The 23,854-nt window shown below is 44.9% G+C and overlaps 1 protein-coding gene and 1 long non-coding RNA gene across 7 annotated transcripts in view; one reads left to right on the top strand and one right to left on the bottom strand.

The window, feature by feature from the left end:
- LOC140559839 (uncharacterized) overlaps positions 1 to 3,317 on the bottom strand; it is a 7,170-nt gene extending 3,853 nt beyond the window's left edge. For 2 of the 3 annotated variants that reach the window (XR_011979923.1, XR_011979921.1), the window contains exons 1-4: positions 3,168 to 3,317; positions 2,767 to 2,836; positions 2,424 to 2,608; positions 1 to 1,194 (exon numbers count right to left, since the gene is read on the bottom strand). The exon at positions 1 to 1,194 is cut by the window's left edge. This is a non-coding gene — a long non-coding RNA (uncharacterized lncRNA). Of the gene's footprint in view, positions 1,195 to 2,423; positions 2,609 to 2,762; positions 2,837 to 3,167 lie in introns of all 3 variants that reach the window. The other variant, XR_011979922.1, reaches the window with a different exon arrangement.
- A 1,270-nt stretch (positions 3,318 to 4,587) lies between these two features.
- Positions 4,588 to 23,854, top strand: part of zeb2b (zinc finger E-box binding homeobox 2b) — a 102,207-nt gene continuing 82,940 nt past the window's right edge. For all 4 annotated transcript variants that reach the window (XM_072683515.1, XM_072683512.1, XM_072683513.1 and 1 more), the window contains exons 1-2: positions 4,588 to 4,926; positions 6,449 to 6,672. In XM_072683515.1, coding sequence (XP_072539616.1) covers positions 6,600 to 6,672 — 73 coding nt within the window. In that variant the 5' untranslated portion in view covers positions 4,588 to 4,926; positions 6,449 to 6,599. The remainder of the gene's footprint in view (positions 4,927 to 6,448; positions 6,673 to 23,854) is intronic.

Raw genomic sequence — 23,854 nt, 5'->3', positions numbered from 1 at the left:
TACATTTTGCGTGCGCCTGAGTGTGTCATTCATTAAACAGACTATCAGAATATCATTAATAATTCTTAAAGCATTAGGTATTACTACATGCATAATATGCGCGGCACGGACGTGTATTTGGAGCGCGTTCGGAGCTGTGAACGCTGTCTGCTTTTTTGGCTCATAAGTGATGATGTAAATGCACACGCGCAGGTGATAATTATGCAAATCGAATCGGCGCTTGTATTCCTCGTGCTGTTCTGGCCCAGGCGGTATGTAATGATCCCTCACATTAGCCGCGAGGAAACAGACTGGAGGCCGCGGGAAGGGAAGGAAAGGAAAAATGAGGAAAAAAAAAAAACAACAACTGACGGATCTAGCTATCAGATCGGATCGGATGTGTGCGTGTGCTTTTTCCCCCCCGAGCTAATTTCTTAATGCCTGTATTGAGGGTCGTGGACATAAGGTATGTAAGCCTTTTAGCCTTAAACATGTCACCTGTATATACGGTAGATGGAGGCCAGCTCTGCTGAACCCCTTAACCTCTTTAACAGATTTAGTCAGTTAGTTCATCCAAATGCAGAAATTATTACCATGAATTCGTTAATCATTTATATATATATTTAGTGTGGCGTCCCACAGGGTTCTATTTTAGGTCCTAGAAAATGTTTAATTATGACAGTAATGTAGTTATGAGAGTGAAGCACTAAACCGAGGGCCTGTGTACAGGTTTAAAGGGTTAAACCTGTCAGTACTTGTAGTTTAATTACAGAGTACTTGAGTAATCAATAATTACAATTTACAATTTATTACAATTTCTATCATTTATGCAGTTAGAAGTCAGGGAACAAAGGCGTGTGGAAGCACATACTGCTTTTTTAAGAGCTTAAAGGGTTAAAATGACTTCAACTTCATAAAGAATGTCAGTGTGTGTGTGTGTGTGTGTGTGTGAGGGCGTGTGCACGTGTGTGACAGAGTGAGAGAAAAAGAAGGAGAGAAAACACTCTAAGGATGTTCTCAGAGACAGGAAATAACTTTCTCCCCCCCTCCCTCATTCTCTTTCTCACACACACACACACACACACTCTCGCTCGCTCTTTTCCTACCACCTGTGTGTACTCTGCTCCATCCCTGCTGCAGATGTGAGATTTTCTGGGACTTTCTCATGGACTTCCTTTTCTCTACTGGTCGGGGAGAGCCAAAGGGGAGCAGGCACTGTGAGAGCACACGCACACACATAAACACACACACACACACACACATATACAAAAAGACATTAACCTCTGTCTTATAAAGCACACTTGCAGATTAACACATATGTCAGATTAACACGTACTGTCTACTGCTGCTTTCAGTCTCGCTCCACCTAAATGAAGCCACGGTACTGCGTTCAAACAACGTGCCTGAATTTGCGTGAATTCAGACTCCGAGGCCTGATCTGATAACGTCAGATATTTATCTCCTGTGTCTTTTTAGGAGAGTATTTATGGAACGTGCAGCCTCAGGCATGGTACATTTATAACGGACAAAAACAAATAACAAAAATAACTGGAATGAGGCATGTGAATGTGTGTTTAACGTGTGCTGGCTTAATGCAGTCGCTTCAGAAACTGAAGGAAGAGCAGAAGGGTGAGAAAGAAGACCGTTGAGAGGCTGCTGTACAAGCGGGAAGGTGAGGGCGTTTACGTGTGACAGACGTGATGGTTTTTTTTTTTACACCGCTTGCTCTCAAGCCTGCGTTTACAGTTTTTAAGCATTACTGAATGCTTGACATTAGGCCTACTGTTAGCTGTAAGTGTTTGTTGACTTGATCTGTCTATTGGGAGCGCTGACTAGCGGAACAGAGCCTGCGTCGACTGTAATGAAGCCGTGCACTGTGTTATTTCTCTGTCATATACAAAAAAAAATGTATTTCAGAAACGTCAACTTTACAGGAGAAGGAAAAAAGCTTCTTAACTGTCAATGAAAGTCAATGTAAAAAGATTTTACTCCGAATCATTTTGGAGCATTTCTATTGGTCCATTCATTATACAATTTTGACACAATGTAAACGGCCAGAGTCACATTATTGTCAAACAGTGAAAAAAGGCAAAAATGGAGATACTATATATGTGTATATATATATATATATATATATATATATATATATTACATGCTATTTTTACAATCATAATATATGATATTAAATGCCTGCCTATAATCTACATCCTAATATCCTACATTAATAATTTTACACATCCGACTGTAATATAATCTGGTGTATAATCATTTATTATATAATCTTTATTTATTTATTTTTATTAACCTGACTAAATCAGTGATAAGTGCATGTGCACACTAGCGACATGAATGACAGCCGCGTGCCAAAAATGTGTAAAGCTGTCATGAAGAGATCAAGTCAAGGCAAAAACAATGAATACACACACACACACATACATACTCACAGGCACACACACATGACAGAGCTAGCTTTCAGAGGGAGGGCGCTAAGGGGTGTCCTGTTTCCTCTCCTAAACCCGGAGGAGCTGCTGAGGTTGGAGGCTAGGCTACGGACTGCGAGGCTGCTTCACCCTGCGACGAGCAACGAGACCGGGGGAAGCGATCAGCCTGGCGCTGAGCGCATGGAGCCCTGAGAGAGAAGAAGAAGAAGAGGAAAAATAAAATCAGAAAAACAATAAAATCCTGAGATTTACAACAAGCTTCTATTTACAAAGCTGTACCTCTGCGTGTCTAATAGAAATAGCCAGTCGGTGTAAGATAATGATATGCATGTAATCCAGTACTTGCAGTGAGTGTAGATGCTTTCTGGGGATTCTCCAGTGCTGAGGTCTCTGCTGCTCTACCGGGACTGTGGAGCCTGAGGGGTAAAACAGTCAAACTCATAATACTTATTTGATATTAAATACAGAGAAGTCAATACAACTGGTTTACGGATTTGTTAGGAGTCGTAGATGAGCAAAAATGCAACGTGCCAGTAGGTTATAATGAATTAGAATATAAAAATAATTAAAATTTATATTAGTTATGGATGGATGACAAAAATGACAGCAGCAATATTTGTATTAGTACTTATAACAACATAAATAATAATACTAACATTATTATTAATTATAAGCAAACAATTAAATAATAATTAATAATAATAACAATAATAATAATAATAATAATAATAATAATAATAATGAAACCTGTGTATTCCCTGCCTCAGTCCCGTTAAGTAGAGCTCCCCCTCCCGCATCTGCCGCCTCCTCAGCTCCAGATGTTAAGGATGTTGAGGCACCTTTCCCGCCTGCGCTCCGGTCTGATTGGCTTTGAACAAAAGCATCAACTGATCCTGCAGCCCCGGAACCCCCCACCCCCAAAATAACCCCACCAAAACACCCCCCCCCCTCCTCCTCCTCATCACCCCCTAAATCTCCCCCTCACCCCCTGGATTGATGATTTAATTATCCCTCCGGTAGATGAGGACGGAGGGAGCGCTGCTTTATTTACCCCACCAATCCCATCCTCTCAGAAAAGGTGGGGCTTCCCAGTCTTCGGCCGGGATTCAAGCGGAGTGCGAAATAAATAAATAAATAAATAAATCCATAGATACATAAATAAACAAATAAATAAACAACAACAACAACAAAAAAACACATTTTTAGAAACAGGTACACCGCTTCCTAACCACGCCCAGCACGGGCGCGCGCCCAATATATATTTTTTTTATTTATAATTTTTTTTTAAATCCCACATCAGCGTTTAAACTCGCATTACTGCGCTAAAGTATTTAAAAAATGTTTTAATACGATATAAACACCCAAACTTAGCCGTGTTGTCCCACTTCCACCTAAAAAGGACAGTTTTTCAGTCCGTGTTGTTTTCATTGAGGTAGTTTTCCTTACCTGTCACCTGGGCAACCTTCCCTTTAAGAGCGCCACGCGCGCGCGGCGCGAGCCCGACTTCTGGCGGGAAATCCGCGCCGTTTCTGAGGCGACGGCTGAGGGAGAACTCGCTAGCATAACCGCGGCTAACCAAAACCCCTCCAAAAAATAATAAACCCGGATTAAAACCGAACACCCGTCCCCCACAGACACCGCTCCTCACCCTGCTCCTCACCCCGAGCGAGGCGCGGACTTGTCCCGCGCAGAAATCCCGTCCTATTCTGGTGTTTGGGGTCGTTTAAATATGAATGTTCTTTGTGGAGAGGTTCCTCTCAGTCTTCTCGTTAGCTTAGCTTGGTTTAATCGGCGCTGGGATTTTTAGGAAAAAGGTAGGATGAAGCGAACGAGGTTCGTTTCTCTCGCCTCGTCGGGGGGCAAAAAAATAAATAATAAAAATAAATAAAAAAAATAAAAAATAAAAAGAGGAGAGGAGAGGAGAGGGTGAAACGGGAAGGGGGAAAGGGAGGAAAACAGAAAGCAAAGGAAAAGTTCTCACGGTTCCCAGAAGATGCTCACGTTTGGTCCTCCTCAATTATCCCTCCCCGTGAAGATAGGTGGCGCGTGTTTCAGCCTCTGTCTCTCTCTCTCTCTCTCTCTCCCCATTCTCTCTCTGTGTCTCTCTCTCTCTTACACTCACACATACACATACTCTCTCTCTCTGTGTGTTACAGCAAAGAAAAGGAGAGAGAGAGAGAGAGAGAGAGAGAGATAGAGAGAGAGAGAAGAAAAAAAAAATGTCATTAGAAGAGGCGTAACACGTCAGTCCGTCCGCAGGTTGGTTTCCTGGAGTGGCTGAAAGGGATCAGTCCCAACCTGCGCGCCAGGAATAACGCTGCTCCAGCTACAGCCCGGGCTTTTTTTTTTTACCCTTTCTGCTACATTTTACCCCACGGATCCGCTTTCTTCCCCCCTCTCCTTAAAAAAAAGCCCAGCCACGGCTGCTCTACAAACCCCCCTCTCTTTCTCTGTCTTTCTTTTTTTTATATTCGTTGCGACCAGCTCGACAAACGTAAACAACAAGGTAAGACTTCTCTCCTTCTCGCGTTCAACGCGTAGCTGACATATCCAGAGACGCAGAACACATTTATCTCTCTATATATTTATATATATTTATCATTTTAGACGTAGACTCGTTCTGGGTGAAACGGGAGCGCGCCGGAGACGGGACGCGCGCACTCACCTTTAAGTTCACCTGTACAGGTGAACTTAAAAAAAAAAAAAAAAAAAAAAAGAAAAGAAAGAAAAGAAAAGATGTAAAAGATTAAATTTTCTTATTGAGTTGAGGATATATTTATGTGATTAACACAATTTTAAAAACACGTCATTTTTCCACAATTATCGTGACTTTATTATTATTTGCATAAAGTTTAATTTCTAGAGTTATTTACTAGCTTCACGACAAGCAGGGAGGATTATGGGTTTTAAAATATATCAAATATATTTTTAACACATATGATGGGACAGTGGTGGTGTGCCGGTGCCGGGCTCGCGCCGCGTGCTATATCCCTGCACCGTACCCTCGTTTTAATTCGCCGCAAAACAACCTCGGTGTTTTAAGCAATTTCTTCCAACACCCCATCAGATGAGGATGAGGATGATGAAGAAAGTTTTACCCGCTCAACGTGAAAAACGAGGTAGGATTCGAGTGTTAAAGTTAACAAAGCAAAACAAACGACCAAAAAATAATAAACTGAATTTTAGTTTAGAATTAATGCAAATAATCAACAGTGCTTATTAATAATGAGGTGATAACATTAGTGATACTAGTACTGCTGCTAAAAGCAGTAGTAGTAATATAGTGGTGGTAATAATTATTATAATACTAATAATAATTGTCACAAACAACAACAACGACAAATAAATCGAATTGAACTTTTTTTTTTCTTTGATAAATTCGATTTCCTTCCTCCCCGAATAAACGATCCAATTCGTGCCCAGTGGGAACTTAAACTGGTTTATTTCAGCACCAATTTTTACGTCCATTGAAAGTCCAATTCTAGCTGGTTCTCTTGCTGGCCACTTCCACCGCAGCCGGAGCGCGTGGACGTTATCCCCCATCGATCTTCAGCTTGAAGACCACCAGTGTGAACACACTTCTGAATACAAGAAATGTGTCAAATCTGGTTTTTATTTAGTGTGCAACAGTTTGATGGCTGTCCAGGAGCTCAGCACCGGCCCCGGCTCGGACTAGCCTTCCACATTTATCCCAACAGCCGTGTCCCACTGAAACCAGTCTCCCCACCACCACCACCAGCAGCAGCACCACTAATACCAGTGCGTAGCTCCCCCGCAGCCCCTCACTCACCCACTCGGTCTGGGGCACTTTCGCCTCCACCGCTCCTGCGTTTCATTTCTACGTTATTTCCACGCGGTGCTACGGATGGTTCCAAAACTGCGCCCGTGCGTGCATGCGTGTGCATGTATGTGTGTGTAGATGTGTGTGTGCGCGCGCGTGCGTGCGTGCGTGCGTGTGTGTGTGTGTGTGTGCGCTAAAGAGAGCAGCGTCTGCATTGTTGCTGTGTGTGTGTGTTTGGTTTTGTCAGACACTGAGGCTGCGCGCGCTGCTGCTGCTGCTGCTGCTGCTGACTGACTGACTGAAGGAGTCGCGTCCATGCGAGCTGCTGCCATCTGATCCAGACACACACACACACACATCTACACACACACACACACACACACACACTCTCCCCATCAATGAGGCAGCAGATCATGGCGGATGGGCCCCGGTGTAAGCGGCGAAAACAAGCCAACCCGAGGAGGAAAAACGGTAAGCTGAAATTATCACTAATAACACTGATACCAGGGGCTGGAGAGTGGTGGTCGTGGTGGGACTGTGTGTGTGTGAGAGTGTGTGTGTGTGTGTGTTTTGAGGATCGGAGGGTGGCGGTGGTGGTGGTGGTGGTGGGGGGTAAAGCTCTGGCTGACGGGACGCGCGCATCGCGTGATACCGTTATTATTTTATTATTACTGCTGTGGACCGAGGCTGAACCAGTGTCCCGGCCGGGGCTGGGGTGTGATCTGGGCTGTTTTGCGGCGTGTGCCTCCAGCTCTCGCTGTTGGAAGTTGGAGCAGTTGGAGAGTTGAGTGCAGGAAAAGTTTTGCAGCTCGCTGCTCGTCTGTTTCACACAGGAGGACACACCAAAAAGACGCCGCTTTGCCGCGCGTGCGTTCATATTATATTCTGCATTATATTCTGCATTATATTAAATCAACGCAGAGCCTTGCATTTGTGATTGCCAGCTTTTTGTTGTTGGGCTGTCTCTTGTTCTTTTGGGTGTTAATAGTATTAATATTAATAATTAAATTAAAACAATAATAATAATAATTATAACAGCGATCAAAAAAAAAGAAAAGAAAAAAAAAGAAAAGAAAAGCGTGCCGGGTGCTTTTATTTTGTTAAAATTAATCTGATATAAAGCTCGGCGAGCTGCTGTTCGTAACGCAAAACACACTCTCTCTCTCTCTCACACACACACACACACACTCACATTCCGTCGCTGTTGCTGTTCTCCTCTCATTGTGTGACACTGGGGCTAGTGACTGTACCACAAGACGCGTTTTCTCATTTTAGCCTTTAACAGAGTCCAAGCGCGTGCAACAGACCCCCTCTACACAACAGACCCCCTCTACACAACAGACCCCCTCTACACAACAAACCCCTGCACACTTTTTTTTTGTAGTTGTGTGTTGAGGGAAATTTGGAGCTGTGCTAAACTCACCGTCCAACTGTGTACAACTGTCTAGATTGCTAGTCCCCCCACACCCCTCTTAAATTTAGCCCAGTGTTGCCCCGTTGTCGCCCCGTTGTTGCCCCAACGCAACACACTGTAGCCAGTGCTCGCGCGTGTGTTAGTTTTTTAATTCCGCTCGTTCACGGGGGGATTAAATGCCCCCAGAAAGGCGTTCCGTTGCCTCGGCAGTCCCGCCACTCTTTTCTCCTTTTCCCCGGGATGGCACATTTATTTCCCCCTGCTTTCCCCTCTATCGCCCCCCCAACCACCACCACACCTCCCCTCTCCAACCCTCCTTCCTTTTTTTTTTTTCCTTTATTAAACGTTTTGTATTGATCCGCTAAAATCAATGGCTGTAGTTGTTCAGGGGGTCTCTCTCTCTCTCTCTCTCTCTCTCTCTCTCTCTTTTTTTTTTGAGACTGAGCCTGACTGACAAAACCAGGAGAGGTCTCAGAGCCAAAGACAGCACCGTTTCTGAAGTGTTGGTGCTCCGAAACCCTAAAAGAAAAAAGGGACGAGAAACAAACATGTAGTGTTGTGTTTTGCACAGTCACACAAGTCTCACAAGTCACTGGACTGCAGCCTTTTTGGCATGGAAACAAATAGAGAGGGGGGGAAGGTTTTGGGTAAATAATGTGGGCGACTGTGAAGCAAATGTGCGTTTAATAAACCATGTATTTGTATTTGTGAGACTGTAGGAAAATCTGATGATGCCTTACTTGGGAAATTTAGTCAAGGTTCAGAATTGATGCAAAGGCATCATCACAGGGCATTTTTTTTAAAATATATATAATTATTATTATTATAAATCCAGCTTTATTATCTTGTTCTCTTGTTTCCGGCGTGTCCTGCCATGCCATGCCATGCCTGCTATCCTCCCCCCCCCACCCCCTGCCTCCCCTGGCCTCGGTTTATCTTTGCTGAGTGAGTATTTCTCTCCCCCGGTTTGGTAGAATAGGGCTCAGCTCTGCTCTGCACCCGTCTGATAACTCTTCATATGATGATAGCTATCAGGGTGATAGTGAGAGCCTAACTGAATTCTGTAACGCTGGCAGACGGGTCGTGCTGGAGGTGAGCTGAGTGGCGAGAACTTCACCCAAAAGCAGAAAATTAAAAAACAGAAAAAGTGATATTTGTTATGTTAAAATATTCAGGGCTCCAGGCCGCACTGACAGAGCAGTGCTGTAGTGACGGCTGACTTAGAGAGCCTTAGAGATGCAGCGTTAGAGATCTTGTCCGTGCTGCTGGACTGTATTTCACTCTGTCGGTCTATAGCTCTCGCACACCTGTACCAGGTGGACGATACGCAGTCTGAGCTTACGTGTATTATTCATTTCAGAGCGATTCCCCGAAGGAGGGGGAAAAAGGGCCTGAAAAGGTCTAGTTATAAGATGAGCACAATTTTCTCGGAGGCTTTTTTTTCTTTCTCCACGCTGTCTCACGTTGATCGGCACATGGCTAACACACATTTGCTCTGAATCCAGAGGAAATCAGATTTATTGGTCAGAATGGTGAACGTCTCTACGGCTCCTAGAAGTAGGAGCAGCTGTACAGTAAGCTCGGCCACTGTAACACACACACACACACAGACACACACAGACAAGCACAAACTTATATTTCATAACATGCTGGAAGTGTCTATCATCTCCAGCTCGATCTCCATCTCTCACCCTCTATTTTCTCTCTCTCTCCTCCTCGCTTGCCCACTCTCTCTCTCTCTCTCTCTCTCTCTATCTTTATTCATTCCCTCATGTGTGTGTGTGTGTGTGTGTAGAGAGAGAGAGAGCAGGGTCAGAGTCAAGACTGTGGAATCTGATCTCTGCTGCCATACAAGATTGGAGATACAGCAGCTTTCGACTCGACTCTCTCACTCTCTTGCTCGCTCTCCCTCTCTCTCTCTCTCACTCTCTCCCTCTCCTGCTGTTACAGCCTCGGCCAGCTGTGCGCGTTCGTTCACTTTGCTCTGTATACACGAGTGTGAGTGTGTGTTTAGTAATTTAAAGCCACGTCCCGTAGCCTGCAAACAGCGGCAGCAACGGGCCTTCGTCGGACGCACACACACACACACACACCCCCCCCCCACACACACACATACACACACACCTTTTGCTTTCGAGCTTTTCTTCTAAGCAAAAAACAAACAAACAAACAAACAAATAAAAAAAGAGAGAAGGGAAGAGCAAGTGAGGAAGGTGAACCCAAACGCGTAGTGACAGCGCGAATCTCGTTTAGGTGTGTGTGTGTGGATATTACAAGTTATGAGTAAAGTGGCTTTATCCCATGAGCTAGAGGTGATCTCGTTAGCCAAGGATGCCGGGGGAAGTTTTTCCGGGACCTCGCCGCTGTGGAAATGTTAGAAATGATCGGGGTGCGGAAATACAGATTTAAGCGTCCGAAGGAACGCTTACGCGTGTACACTTCCTCCACCACATGTACGCGCCCTACAATGCACAGTTCTGCGTATTTCCTGCAACACAAAGCCCTATTCATTCTCAATCAGCAGTATCCCATTCAACAAGCGCTGAGATGCTCCCACTAGAATATATTGATTATTTCATTTTGTGGAACAGTGGTGGATTTTTAGCACTTCCAGCACCGTCGACCCAAATGTTTAGGTACTGAACACTTTTCTGGAACATTTGTTCGCAGTGTGTTTAGCTCTGCTGAGCTCTTGTTTGACACCACGTCAAATAATCACCATTGATTTTCAGAAAATGGTCAGATTTTAAGCACAGGGTTGTAAAATGAGATCAGAGACGTGTCCGAAGTGGTTTTCACAGCGTAAAGCCCGTACGCCACAGTACAGTACAGTACAATATCCTCTATTTGATGACAGTGTATTCAAACCGAAGGTGGGCTTTAGTTTGTGTGTGCATGTGTGATTGTGTGAGTCTGTGGGGGTCTGTATGTGGGTGTGTGTGTGTGTGTTGTGGGGTGTCGTTTCTTTCGTCGCGGACCTTCTTTCAGCTCTAACAATGGTGGATTCCCCCTTGTCTAAACACTTTTTCTGTCTCCATTATGCTCTTTTAAGGTGCATTCTCTCTCTCACCCCCCCTAACCCCTTTCCACCACCTCCCAAAGAAAAAGGGGGTCTGCTCTTCTTTTCCATGACCCCAGCATTTACCATCCCCTCCGTAGGTAGGCGGCGTGGCTGCGCTGGCTGGCTGGCTGGCTGGCAGGGAGGGAGCGAGCGGGCTGCTCTCTCTCTCTCTCTCTCTCTCTCTCTTTCTCTCTCTCTTTTTCTCTTACACACACACACACACAGCTGACTGTCAAAGCTAATGTGTTTCATTTACATGTTTATAACGTGAATAGCGCCAGCTCGCACCACCGCTCGGCTCGCCCAGACGAGGACGCTTTTCCGTGCACGCAAAAAAAAACACACACACACACACACACACACACACAAAACAAAAAAACCCAAAAAAGCCCCAAAAACACACACGATTGTCTCACTTAAATGCGACACAGCACAGCAGACACCCCCTCACCAACCCCACCCCACCCCATCCCATCATTCCATCCTCCCTGACTCTCTCTTTCCCTCTCTGTCTCTCTGTCTCGAGCTCTCTCTCTCCCTTCCCTTTTTCCTGATGGCTTTCTCAGTAGGACTAGGGGGAGAAAAAAAAAAAAAAAAACAGAAAAAAAGAGAAGAAGAGCTGGCGGAGGAGCTCTCTGCCGTGCATCGGTGTTTAGAGACGGATTATTTTGTTTAAGCAAGTGAAATAATTACAGCAGATCGAATGTGCCAGGGAGGAGTAATCTCACGACAGCAGCATGGAAGGGTGCAGTGGATCGCGGGGAAGCAGCAGGGCCTTGTGCCTCTGCTGTTCTCTGCTGCAGAGCTGTGTCAGAGCAGCGCAGGGTCAGGACAGTCTTATACATTCGGGCCTCGTGGCGGATTTCTGACCACACAGCCTCAGTTATTTATCTGCTTATTTTTGTCTTTTACATATAATTACTGGCTGTGGCTGCTGTGTGGTCAAAACGAGCAATAATGACACAACGGTTTGAGAGAAGAGCAGTGGAGCTGCTGAAGTTATATGTGTGTGGGGAAGCTCACGTATATGATCATAAAAATATTATTATTATTAGTTGTTAAAAATTATATTAATTGATTTGCTACTGCACTCGTTTCTCTGTTGCCAGGAAGGATGTATCAGGCATAATTATGCTTGAAAGCATGTCTGATATTAAATCATCATATCAGGATATATAATGGGGGGGATTCTATTAGCTGAACTTACAATATTTATAAATTAATTAATTTCTTGATTTCTTTCCTTTTTATTTATTTATTTATTTATTTATTGGGAGGGGGGGGGCATATTTTAACGCCTTAAGCCCTCCAAGACATACTGCAACCGCCATGCTACAGTAATCGTCATATGTCAGTCGTCAACAGTCAGTGCAGTTACATGCATTTGCAAGGTTCTAATCTAATCTAATCTAATCTCACAATCTTTTACTTTTTATATCATTTTATTTTCTAATAATTAATTTAATTTAATTTGTATTTTAATTTATATTCTTAAATACTTTCCATCCTTTTAAATATATTTTGTCCTGGTGGTGGTTGTTTGTGTGTGTGTGTGTGTGTTGGGGGGGTGTGTATTTGTGTGTGAATGTGAGTGAGTGTGTGTGTGGTGGGACACACACAGAGCGGGCAGTGTCAGCTGGCCCTGGACTCGGCGCTCCGTGGAATGCCTTAGGTATGATTTCACTTTCGCTCACATCAGTCCTGACCCGAATGCCTTTCATATCTGATCCGCCGTGTCTCTGCCGGTAAACATCCCCCGGGGGCAGAACAAAGAAAGCAGCCTCTTCTTCTTCTTCTTCTTCTTCTTCTTCTGCTCCTTCTTCTTCTTCTTCTTCTTCTTAATCACAACCCAGCCTCTCTCTCTCACACTCTAACCGACCGCTCGCAGAATTTACATTCAGCCTCAGAAAAGGCCCACATGAAAAGGAGGGAGAAAAAGAGGAGCAGGAGAGGAGCGGAGAGAAAAGAAAATGAAGGAGAGAAGAAGAGGGATAGAGAGAGAGAGAGAGAAAGAGAATGAGTAAGAGAGAGAGAGAGAGTGTGAGGAGAGAGACGAGGGTGGGCGGTGAGAGCAAAATAACTAAGGTGTTTGTGCGTGTTTGTGGGGCCTCCCCTAGTTACAAGCCTTATATAGGCCCTACTTTACACGCCGCCCCCCACTGATAGTGTTACAAGATGCCATGCCTGTACTATTCATGGCCACTCACTCTCACACTTAAAAAAAAAAAAAACAAAAAAACGGGCTAAGACAGATGCAGTCGTGTGTGTGTGTGTGTGTATATATGTGTACGCGTGAGAGTCCATACGAGGTGTGTATGCGTGCATGCGTATGTGCATGTGTATGTGTGTACCGCACACTCCTCCATAGGTGACAGTGAAACCTGTCAGACGGTGTGTAGCTAGCTTCGTATGCTGCACGGCGTGCACCTAAACCACTTCATTTTTTTTTTTTTTTTACATATTTTTTGTTATTTTTTTAACACGTGAGCTGCTTTTTCATTTTTCTGATTATCCACAATCGTACATGAACTTTGGGCCTCCATATCAAAGGCGCAGATGACAGATCTTTCAGCTGACATCACCTCGCCATATGTACGTGTATGTACGCAAATCCCACGCCGGGCCGTGAAAAGGGGGATGCTACAACTTTAAACACATCATGTGATGTGAATTCCAGGTCCCCTTTTTTTTCCTCCTTCAGAAGTTTTTTGTAAAGAAAAAGGATTACCAGCACACCTAACACCCCCCCCCCCCCCCCCCCCCCCCAATCCCTCTCCGACGGCAGGATTTCACCAGCTTTAGTTCAGCAAACACCTTCGGACACTGAGAGAGAGGGCGAGAGTGAGAGAGAGTGAGAGAAAGAGAGAGAATGAGGGGGGTGGAGGGTGTTTACTAAAGGAGCTTTTGTTGGAGGTACAGGGATGAAGGCTTTACTAGGTAGCCAGATATTAACCCATTCACACTCACACACAGGAGCCTGGTATTAACACTGCCACACACACACAGGCTAAGGAGCTGCTTTAGCCTTTGTCAGGAGTACCTTTGAGTGTAAAGGACAACGAGAAAGAGAAGTGTGGCCTTTTTCTCTGTCATTCAAACACTTGCTGCTCTTTCTTCTCCTAATGTGGCCGATAACGGACTCTCTATATATAGATAGTGAGTATGAGCAGGATTATTGATTCTGTGGTCAGCTTTCCATACATACTGAGAGAGATGTGAGTGAGAGAAAGAGAGAATAAGAGAGGATTGTGTCCTTTCTCTGCCATTCAGGCCCTCCTTTCTTTCTTTTCTCTCCTCTAAATATGGCCAACAACAAACTATAGATAGCACGTATGAGCAGTTCTATTGATTCTATGGTTAGTTCCATACATACCGAGGGAGGTGTGTGGGTGTGCAATTGAAAGAGAGAGAGGGAGAAATAGATAGAGAGAGCGAGAGACAGAGGAGGACAGAACGAAGTCGAGTCTTGTGAAGCAGATGAGAGCTTTTGGTGGCTTTGTGGATCTCCAGCCCCTAATTACAGCGTCAAATCCTGCTCTCCGTCACCCCGTTTCAAGCCTCGCTCTCCCCTTCATTCAGATTCTTGCTCTATCTCACTCACTCTCTCTCTGTACTACGGACATCTGCCTCCCTGCAGACAGCAGTAGAAATGCCAGTAGGATGCAGGCTCTCCTGCGTCATCCCTGACTAACGTGAAGGCGTGATTCACACGACAGTACGGCCTTCTGCTCAACCCCCCCCCTCACCCCCGCACCCCTCCGCGCTCCCTTTAGCCACAGAGTCGACCTCAGATTGAGCCCAAATTCTAAAGAGTGCAGGAGATCTTTTATATCGTATCTGTGGTATCTTGTCCAAACCTGATGTCAATTTCTTTTACATTTTTAAATTCTTTAAAATTGTGATTTGAGACGAGAAAAAGTACGATTGTCCACAAATGTATGTGTACCGCTGTCCATGAGGGGGCGCTCAATGCATGATTTGTATTGACAGCAGTGGAGTAACAGTGATTTACACTCCATGACTGAAGTGGGAGCCCAAGAGCAAAACCGAATACCAATGGACACCCCTTCTAATGATTGCATTCAAATACTTTATGCAGCTACCTAAAGTTGCACACATTGCTGACACAGATGTGCAAATGCACACACACTGTTCGAGAGGTACTACCAATAGAATAGGACTCAACTTAAATCTATTGGCACCATAATGCCTTATAATGCCAGACGTGGGCTAAAGGGGTATAAAGCCCCCCAGGCAGCATAGAGCTGTGGAGCAGTGGAGGAACTGGTGCTCCATCCAGTACTTTTGGGATGAGTTGAGGAGTTGGGCATAAAGTGAGGTCGGCTGGTGGTCATCCAACATGACCCTGACCTCTCTTAACGCTCTTGTTGCTGAATGCAATCAAATCCTCACAACAATGCTTCTCCAAAATCTAGTAGAAAGCCATCTAACCTGGGCAGTAGAGACAGTTCCTCCAAGAAAAGCAGGACTAACCGTTTTTTAATATCCTTGAGTTTGGAAGAAACAATAAATGAGCAGGTGTCCCAATACTTTTGCTGTATTTAAGCGGCTAGTAACTGTATTAATAACCGCGTAAGCCTAAGCTGTGTGAGTTTAAGGGGTTAACTGTTCACTTGGGGTGGCGCTGAATGAGTGAGTGCCTGACAAGAAATGACAGGGTTAAGGGTGTGTGTCTGTGTGCATGTGTGTCGCATGGCTCTTAGGATTTGACAGTTCATATCAACTCTCTTCTACAGTGATGTTGGCCTGAACCACGTCGCCCTCTCTCCCTCTCTCTCTCTCTCTCTTTCTCTCTCTCTTTCCCTCTCTCTCTCTCCCTCTTTCCCCTTCACCGCCTCTTGCATCGTTCCTGCGGTGGGAACAAGCAAACATCCGAATTGAAACATCACTGGACTGGCAAATAATTGCATGCATTTTGGCACTTTCATTTATGTGTGTACCTCGCGATGCTAAGCCACCATGTTTTATGCATTTGGGTGAAAAGTACATTTTGAAATATCACGCCTCATTTCAGTTCCTCACTGCTGGAAAAAAGGAGAAAAAAAACACAGCGACTTTGTTCATTTGGTCTTGTTCGCCGTTGTGCTCAGCAGCGCTGCCGTCCGGGCATTGTAATGCCTCGATACCGATTGTGGTAAGGGGGGGGGGTGAGTGAGGAGAAGAAGAAGAAGAAGCAGAGGGGGAAAAAAAGCAGCATTCTCGAGTGTCAACTTTCCATTTGCGGGAAGTATGGTGTGTGACAGTTCGCTGGTGTGTGTGTGTCTCTCAGGTGTAAAAACACTCGAGTCTTAATTCATACACGCAGAGGTGTTTCGCAGGTTTGTGATGTATAAATTAGCATCAACACAGCAGGATCAGTTTGATGGTCATATTGCCCGGGTAGAGGCGCTCAGCAGCAGCTGACGGCGGTGAGAGAGAGAGAGAGAGAGAGAGAGACAGAGCTAGACTAAGAGAGAGAGTACAGAGTGTATGGAGAGCATGCAGGAGAAAGAGTGAGCAGAAAGAGAGAGAGAGAGGATAAGGATAAATGAAAGAGAGAGAGCATGGGAATGAGCAGAGAGAGAGAGCGAGAGAGCTTGTGAATGTTAGAGAAAATTTGAGAGAACAAAACATATTTGCTCTTGTACGGATAAGGAGGGGAAACTGATTTCCTCTGTGTGTGTGTGTGTGTGTGTGTTTCCTGAGTAAGTACTCTTGTATCTCTTGTATGACATTTGTGCCGTCCCCTCTAGTGTAAGAAGCACGGCCTCTACAAGGTCAATAATGGCTACAGTTTAACTGGTAAATATAATAACGGCGGTCAGGATAATGAACTCAGTGTGTGTGTGTTCCTGTGTGTTTGTGTGTGTGTGTGTATGTGTGTGTTTATGCGTGTGCATCACAACAAGACAGCAGCAGTAATAAGGCCTTTCGATTGAGTCTTTTGAAGCAGATCTGATAGCGAACATGGATCAGTTGGGTTTTAGTACTAATTACTGTGTAAGATTTTATTTCTGTGTCTGTGCTAAGCTTCTATCTCTCTGCCGCTCTCTACCCCTCTCTCTCTCTCTCTCTCTCTCTCTCTCTCTCTTTCTCTCTTTCTCTCTTGCACTGCATGTGCAAAGATGTCACCCGTATTTAGAAAAAAAAGGGTGTTGAAAGCAGTTCTCGGTTTGATCTGCTGAAGTTGCCGAGCACATTTTAGCAGGTCCAGAACACACACACACACACACACACACACACACACACACACACACACACAGGCACACACAGGCACACTGCTGCCTTTGATGTATGTTTGATTGTCGGGTTGAGGAACACTCCTGGCAAGGTCACACCGAACAATCAATAACAGATCACTGGATTACGCTTCACGACCAGACGAATCCAGGGCTGAACGGCGTAAACACGAGCGTCAGCCGCTGCGGGAGCAACTCCGTACACCCCTCTGACACCCCTCTAATTAAAATTTAGAGTGTAGATTTAAAAAGAAAAAGAGAGAGAGAGAGTGTGTGTGTTTTTACCTTTAAAAAAACACGGATTTCCGGCATGAAGTCAACCTGAGTTGGGAGAATTCCATGGCATTCTCCCAGGCTATGAAAAACTCACATTTGAAGACAGCAGCAGAGCAGCTCGGAGCCGGATGGATCATTTAGGTAGATTACGGCTGCGCTGTTTGACATGGGCAGCGGTGAAAATGCAGATCTAATGCTTTCATCAGATCACTGATCAAATGGGCCGCTATCAGGACATCAGAGCGAGCAAGGAAATTGTTGAAATTGCGATTTGCCTACTTTGCCCAGCACACTCTTAACCTTAGGTAAGACTGAGCCAAGGAGAATGTGTGGGTAACACATGCACACACCCTCAAACACCCTCACACACACACACCGTTACATACATACCCACATACTCACCCTTGCGCTGCTTTCAGTGCTGTGTGTATAGGCATGCTTGCCTGATTATATTTATAAGTGTATATCTGTCTTGTATGTTAATTGTTGAGGTTTTTTGGTTAATTATTGTCACAATTTTGTCTCATTTTTCATTTTTTACCCAATTTTCTTATTTCATTTTGCTAATGTATCTGAGCCCATTCACCCACCCTCTCACTAGGACTGCTCCATCACTTGCAATGCTTCCATGCAATGCACTACAAGGGTGAGGACACGCACATGCCTTGTCTGATATAAGTGAGGTCAGCCACCGCCTCTTTTTAAACTGCCACCGATGCAGCATCACTATGCAGCCAAAGGATGCACTCAGAGGAACGAACAGCTAACAGCTAACACACAGTGAGATTCGAACTCTCAAACCTCGGGCCATGATGTCCCACTCCCTAACTCATGCCAGAAGTCTTAGACAGAGCACCATTCATCATTTCAAAGAATGCTAGGAGCCCTTTGCCTCGCAATAGGCAGCAAGATGCCAATGGGTTCATGTTTATCTGGTCCAGAGAGTCCTATTCTATTGGCAGTACTTCTGCACAGGGACTAGATAAGCTGTGTGTGTGGGTGCATTTGCACATCTGCACATACAGGGTCTCTCGTTGCGCTGGTTTTCGCTGTTATCTAGGTTCTTTAGTAAGGGCAACTTGAAGGATGTTGTAAATGCGTACATGATTATTTGGTTCGTCAAATATAATTTTTCTCACAAAACCCTTTAAAATGGTTCTAGATAGCACCAAGGTTACATGATTGCTAGTCAGAACATTTTCAGTACCATAAAGAACCTTTTCTGCTTTGAGTGCACTGTATGTATGTAAGTCTATGTGTCAGGGGGGTATATATGTATGTGTGTGTGTGTGTGTGTGTGTGTGTGTGTGTTGCCCTCCTCTGCCAGGCCGGTGTGTGAACAGCAGTGTGAGGTGAGTGGTGCAGTAATGTGTTTTGACTGTGGATGAAGCTGTGTGCTGTTGGCCGTGTCAGACCCGCGTCTCACTGCTGTCACACACAAATGTCAAACAAACACCTCCTCAGGTAGCGCCGGCCTAATCACACGGACAGCCTGTCCTTAGCCTTTCCCAGACACACACATGCACACACACACACGGAAGGGCCTGAGGCCTTGATTCGAAGCCTTTACCTGTGTGTGTGTGTTCTCCTTTAGACAGTCAACCTTCCCTCTCTCTCTCTTCCTCTCTTGCTTTGTCTCTGCCTCTCTCGCTCTCTTTTTCTCCCCTCCCTCCTTACTTATCTTCTTTTCACTCTTCTCTCTCTCTCTCTCTCTGCTTTGTCTCTTTCCTTCCTTTTCCTGTTTCTCTCGTTCTCTTTCTTTCCTACTCTCATTTGTAATCATTCTCAGTCTTTGCCTCTCTCTCTCTCTCTCTCACTTTTTCTCTCTTCGCCCTGTTCACTCTCTCACATTTTCCTATTTTTCCTCTTCTCTCTCTTTCTGTCTTTAACTACCCCACCACCCCCCCGCCCCCCTCACCCACCGTGTTATCAGCCTCATGTCTTGTTCCAGCATTCTTCAGATAAACTCGCCAGCACTTTGTTATTCTTACTACTTATGGCTATTGCAATTACCCAGCCAGTCAAAGCTGCCCAGTGTTTGTGTGTCAGTGTGTGTGTGAGTGTGTGTGTGTAGTCACTCTATAACAGTACATAAGTCAAGCACATAGGGTTTATTATCACTCTGTCTTCATATTGCTGCTGTCGTAACAAAACCTTGTATCTCTGTAATGGTGATTATACAAGATCATGTATAGATACAGGGCTGTGCTGGGGTTTGGGCTCTTAATCACAGTTCTTAAAGCCATTTCTCTGAGCAATAAGAAAGTAAAAAGGAACAAGACTTTCTGATTCTGAAGAAAGTAGTTGAAATCATGAGAACAAAGCTTAGGTCCAGGTTTCTTCTGGACGCCCCCATCAGCCAGCACATGGATTATTTTAATCAGTTCCATCACCAGCTGACCTGATTTAACATCATTAAGCACTGATGTAATCAACCAGGTGTTTTATGATTACTGATACTAGATAGAAAGTAATACTCAACTCCCTTGAGAAGAGCTTCTGAGTTGTTTTAATGAACACAGTGATGTAAAACCACTACTTTGTGTGTGAATTGTATTGGTATTTATTCAAATTTTAATGTTTTAGTGAGCAAATCAACACTTGCTGTCCAGATAAGGAGCTTTCTTTCATTCATTTTGAATGCAATTTCATGTCACTATGGCCGGTTTCATTGTAAATTGCTCAGACGTTGAGAATAGTGCCGTTTTCAAACAAGGAAACAAGGAAAAGACTGTAAAGTTATGAGGTTTCGATGCGACAGCAGCAATGTGTTAAGTAAATCTCTCCTTATTGCGGCGGATGATGAACGTTCATTACGTGTTACGATCAGCAGAACACACACGACGGCATCTTTCTCTCTGGCTTCTGTTTACCCAGCAGGTGTTAGTCATGCATTTACAATAAGGCCGCTTCACTTCTGAACACGCTCTATTTCTTGCTCTTGTCATTTTCCCTGAGCAAATTGTTTCCCTTACCTTTGTAATTTCTTGCCACAACATCGAGCGCAGCACAGTAAACTGGCAATCACTGAATCTTAAATGTTATTACTGTTCATAATTAGTGACGCCTCTCTCTCTCTCTCTCCCTCTTTCTCTCTCTCTCTCTCTCTCCTTCCTTCACTCCCTCTCTCCCTCTCCGTACGACTGGTGAAAAAGAGTATCTCGGAGTAATTAAAGTAATGAAATATTCATTTCTACCTTTTGCAGCAGAGGCACAAATGAGGCAGGCGGCGTTAATGTTAATGTCTGCCATGCTCTGCGTTTTTTTATTGTAATGGCAGCCAGGCTCATCTGCAATTAGCCCAGACACACTGACAGTGCTGCTTACAGCAACGACGCCGAGGACGAATAAGAGAGAAGACCCCCACCATCGCATAGCACAAACCTCTCTGTCTCTTTAACCTTCTGCCTATGTGTGTGTGTGTGTGTGTGTGTGTGTGTGTGTGTTTTTCCCCTCCGACGCGGAGGTTACCTTTTCCCGACGGTGCAAAATCGACTTGACATAACTGTTCATCAGTCTGGGGACTCTCCCCCGAGGTATTTGCATCAAATCAACCCAGTCAAGCTTCAAGCTGGAATTGGCAGGCCAGAACCTGACAGGGGAGAGAGAGAGAGAGAGAGGGGACAGAGTGAGTGTACAGGGGTGAAATGGAGACACAGTGAACACGTTTTTTATGTGTGTCTAAAAGAGAGAGAGAGAGAGAGAGAGCGCGAGAGTAGCTAGGTCACAGGGCTAATGAGTGTTAGGACAGCCAGGGCTGTCGAATATTTCCTTCCATTTTCTCTTTCTCTTGCTTTCATTCTATATCTCTCTCACTTATGCTATGTATTGACGTGGTGATCATCCAACATCCTGACCTCACTTCAACATTCTTGCCGCTGAATGCAATCAAATCACAGCAATGCTTCTCCAAAATCTAGTAGAAAGCCTTCCACCCTAAACAGTAGAGACAGTAACTATAGCAGAAGCAGGATAAACTATGCTACTACACAATGAATGAGCAGGTGTCCCCAAACTTTAGTCCAAATAATGTATGTTTGCAAGTTTGAGTGTATAAGTGCAGGCTAATGTATGCACTCTGAGCCAGTAGTGAGTGTATGAGACTAATTACTAACTAACTAGGCAAGGCAAATTTGTCCAAATCAAGCTAACGTTAGCATGCTGGCACGTTCGTTTGGCTTTGTGTGATTAATTACCTCAACAAACTCCAGCCTAAGTTCCTTAACTATAGACTGAATGGAACTTCAGACACCGTCCTGTGAAGCTTGTCTAATCTAGCAACAGTTGCTGGGAATTTGTAAAGCATGGGTACCTAGCCAGTAAGCGCCCCCCCCCCAGAAATGGATATCATGTGCCTGCCTTACAGTTCTCACAAATCCCCCCCACCCATCCCCAACACACACACACACACACACACACACACACCCTCTTCATTCTCTCTCGCTCTCTCTTTCTCTCTCACACAGAGAGCAACACTTTTGCCTCCTTTGTTTGGTGGCATACAGTAGATCTGCCATTGAGTCTACCTATTGGCTAGGTTGTTGTTACACAGGGGTTCTATCATGGCGGATTGGCCAAATGCGAGATGAAAGGCCTTTTTGTGGGCTGCCACTGAAAAGGTTCCTCCATTCTTCCCCTTTAATATTCCTCTGTAGCAGAGCTTACTGTCCTAAAGTGATGAAACTTTCAGAGCATCGTGCTGCTCCAATTCTGTCTCGGCAGCGCTCGCGCGAGCATTCAGCAAAAGTTCATTGTAAAGCGTTGGAAATCCCTTAAGAGCAGAGTGGAGGAGATGGAAGCTGCTTAACGTGGAGTTTTATTAGCCAGCGTCGAGGAGAATGGCGAGGAGAGCTTCTCTCTCTCTCTCTCTCTCTCTATATATATATATATATATATATATATATATATATATATATATATCTGTATCTTTCTCTAGTTTGGTGAATCAGCTCTCTCACAAACCCAGAATGATTTCTGAAGGCCAACCACTTGTTTTTGCTCACCCCCCCCCCCCCCCCCCCCCCCTTCTCCTTTTCTATGTCAGTGTCTAGTTTGGTCAATCAGCTCTCTCTCACCCTCTCTCTATCTCTCTCTCTTCCTATCATTGTCTAGTTTAGTGAATCAGCTCTCAATCACCCCCTCTCGCTTTTTCCTCCTCTAACTCTCTCTTACTCTCTCACTTATCATTCTCTAGTTTGGTGAATCAGCTCTCTCTCAATCCCAAAATGCTTTCTGAAGGCCAACAACTTGTTCTCTCTCTCTCTCTCTCTCTCTCTCTCTCTCTGTCTGTACTTCCTTCCGTTTGTGTTACTCACCTATAGCCTACTGTCTTGTATTCATTTCACCCTCTTCTCTCTCTCCTCTCTCTCCTCTCTCTCTCTCTGCTTCCTTCCTTTTTTATAGTCTCTTATTCACAGAGTGTATTTGCATGTGTATGTGTGTGTGTGTGTTGTACAGCCAGCAGTGGGTTAAAGTGCTGTGATGGTGGTGGAGTTTAGTTAAGCGCAGAACAAAGCCCTGGAGATGGCTGGCTGCTGTTGTGCTCGCTGCATTTTGGCCCTGTCACCCTCCTGCAGGATTTAATGCTCCGTTTGGCTCTCCGGGCCACGCTAATATTCACACAGCCACTCGCCTCGGCCTTCTGCAGCGCTCTCTCAGCCACAAAGAGAGAGAAAAATACAGAATTTAGACGTACATACAAAGTTTCTCTCTAAAGCTCCAGAGCCAGTCACAAACACAGTCCGAGGGGGAGGAATAGCAATGCTACCATTTGCTTACTCTCTCTCTCTCTCTCTCTCTCTCTCTCTCTGAGCGATTATGAGATCGTGTATCCTGTGTTTTCTGGCTTTCATCGTAAAAACGTCCTGGAGGGACTTGTTCATGCTTGGTGATTTTTGTCTCTCTCAGTTTCACGTTGTGGTCAGTGAAAGTGTATTGTCCTTCAATTTCTGAGAGAACATGTAACGTAAACACACTCTCTCAGGCAACTTTCTAAGAAATGAGAAACAGTGGAATGGAACTGGCAGTTCAGCGGACCGACGTTGCCATGTAAAAACCTCTAGTTTACTTGTAGTGTATTTACACCAGTTGAGAATGCCAGCTGCCGTGGGGACATTTGGACCGACAGAAATGGTCCAGAATGACTAAGGGTGTGTTTGTACTCTTCAGCTTTGTGGCGATTAAAACAAACCCTGGTGCGACTGCTCTGTAAGTGCGGTTTGTAAGAGTAACGAATGCTGCCTTTTGGACTCCACTGAGTCAGCCTGAGCAGGTGGGTCTTGGTCCATCTGTAAACAAACTGGCCCAATGTTAAAAATAAAGACTACACTCTCAGAAGAGTGACCCTTTCATTTTTACTATGAGAGCCACAATACTCACACCCAACTTTACTGTTGACCAAGTCCAGGCCTCCCTGTAACAACGCTACTTGAGCAGCTTCCCAGCTAGTGGCTAATCGGCTAATCTGCTGTAGCTGCTCTCTCTTGACCCCGTGGCTTGTGGGCCATGTGGTTATTGTGTTGCTGTGGAGTAGAAGGGAAGGGTAGTCAGGGTTACCCAGTTACCCAGGGCTGGGGAATGTCTCCTGGACACAGTTCTGGACCCTGACTGGTGTCCAGTTGGTCTGCAGGACTGGGCTGAGAGCTGGAGGTGTTGTGTACCATG

This window comes from Salminus brasiliensis, chromosome 7 (genome assembly GCF_030463535.1).
Source record: "Salminus brasiliensis chromosome 7, fSalBra1.hap2, whole genome shotgun sequence".
Taxonomy (NCBI): Eukaryota; Metazoa; Chordata; class Actinopteri; order Characiformes; family Bryconidae; genus Salminus; species Salminus brasiliensis.
The sequence above is the reverse complement of the archived record's forward strand: the minus strand, read 5'-3'. Positions and strand labels throughout refer to the sequence as shown.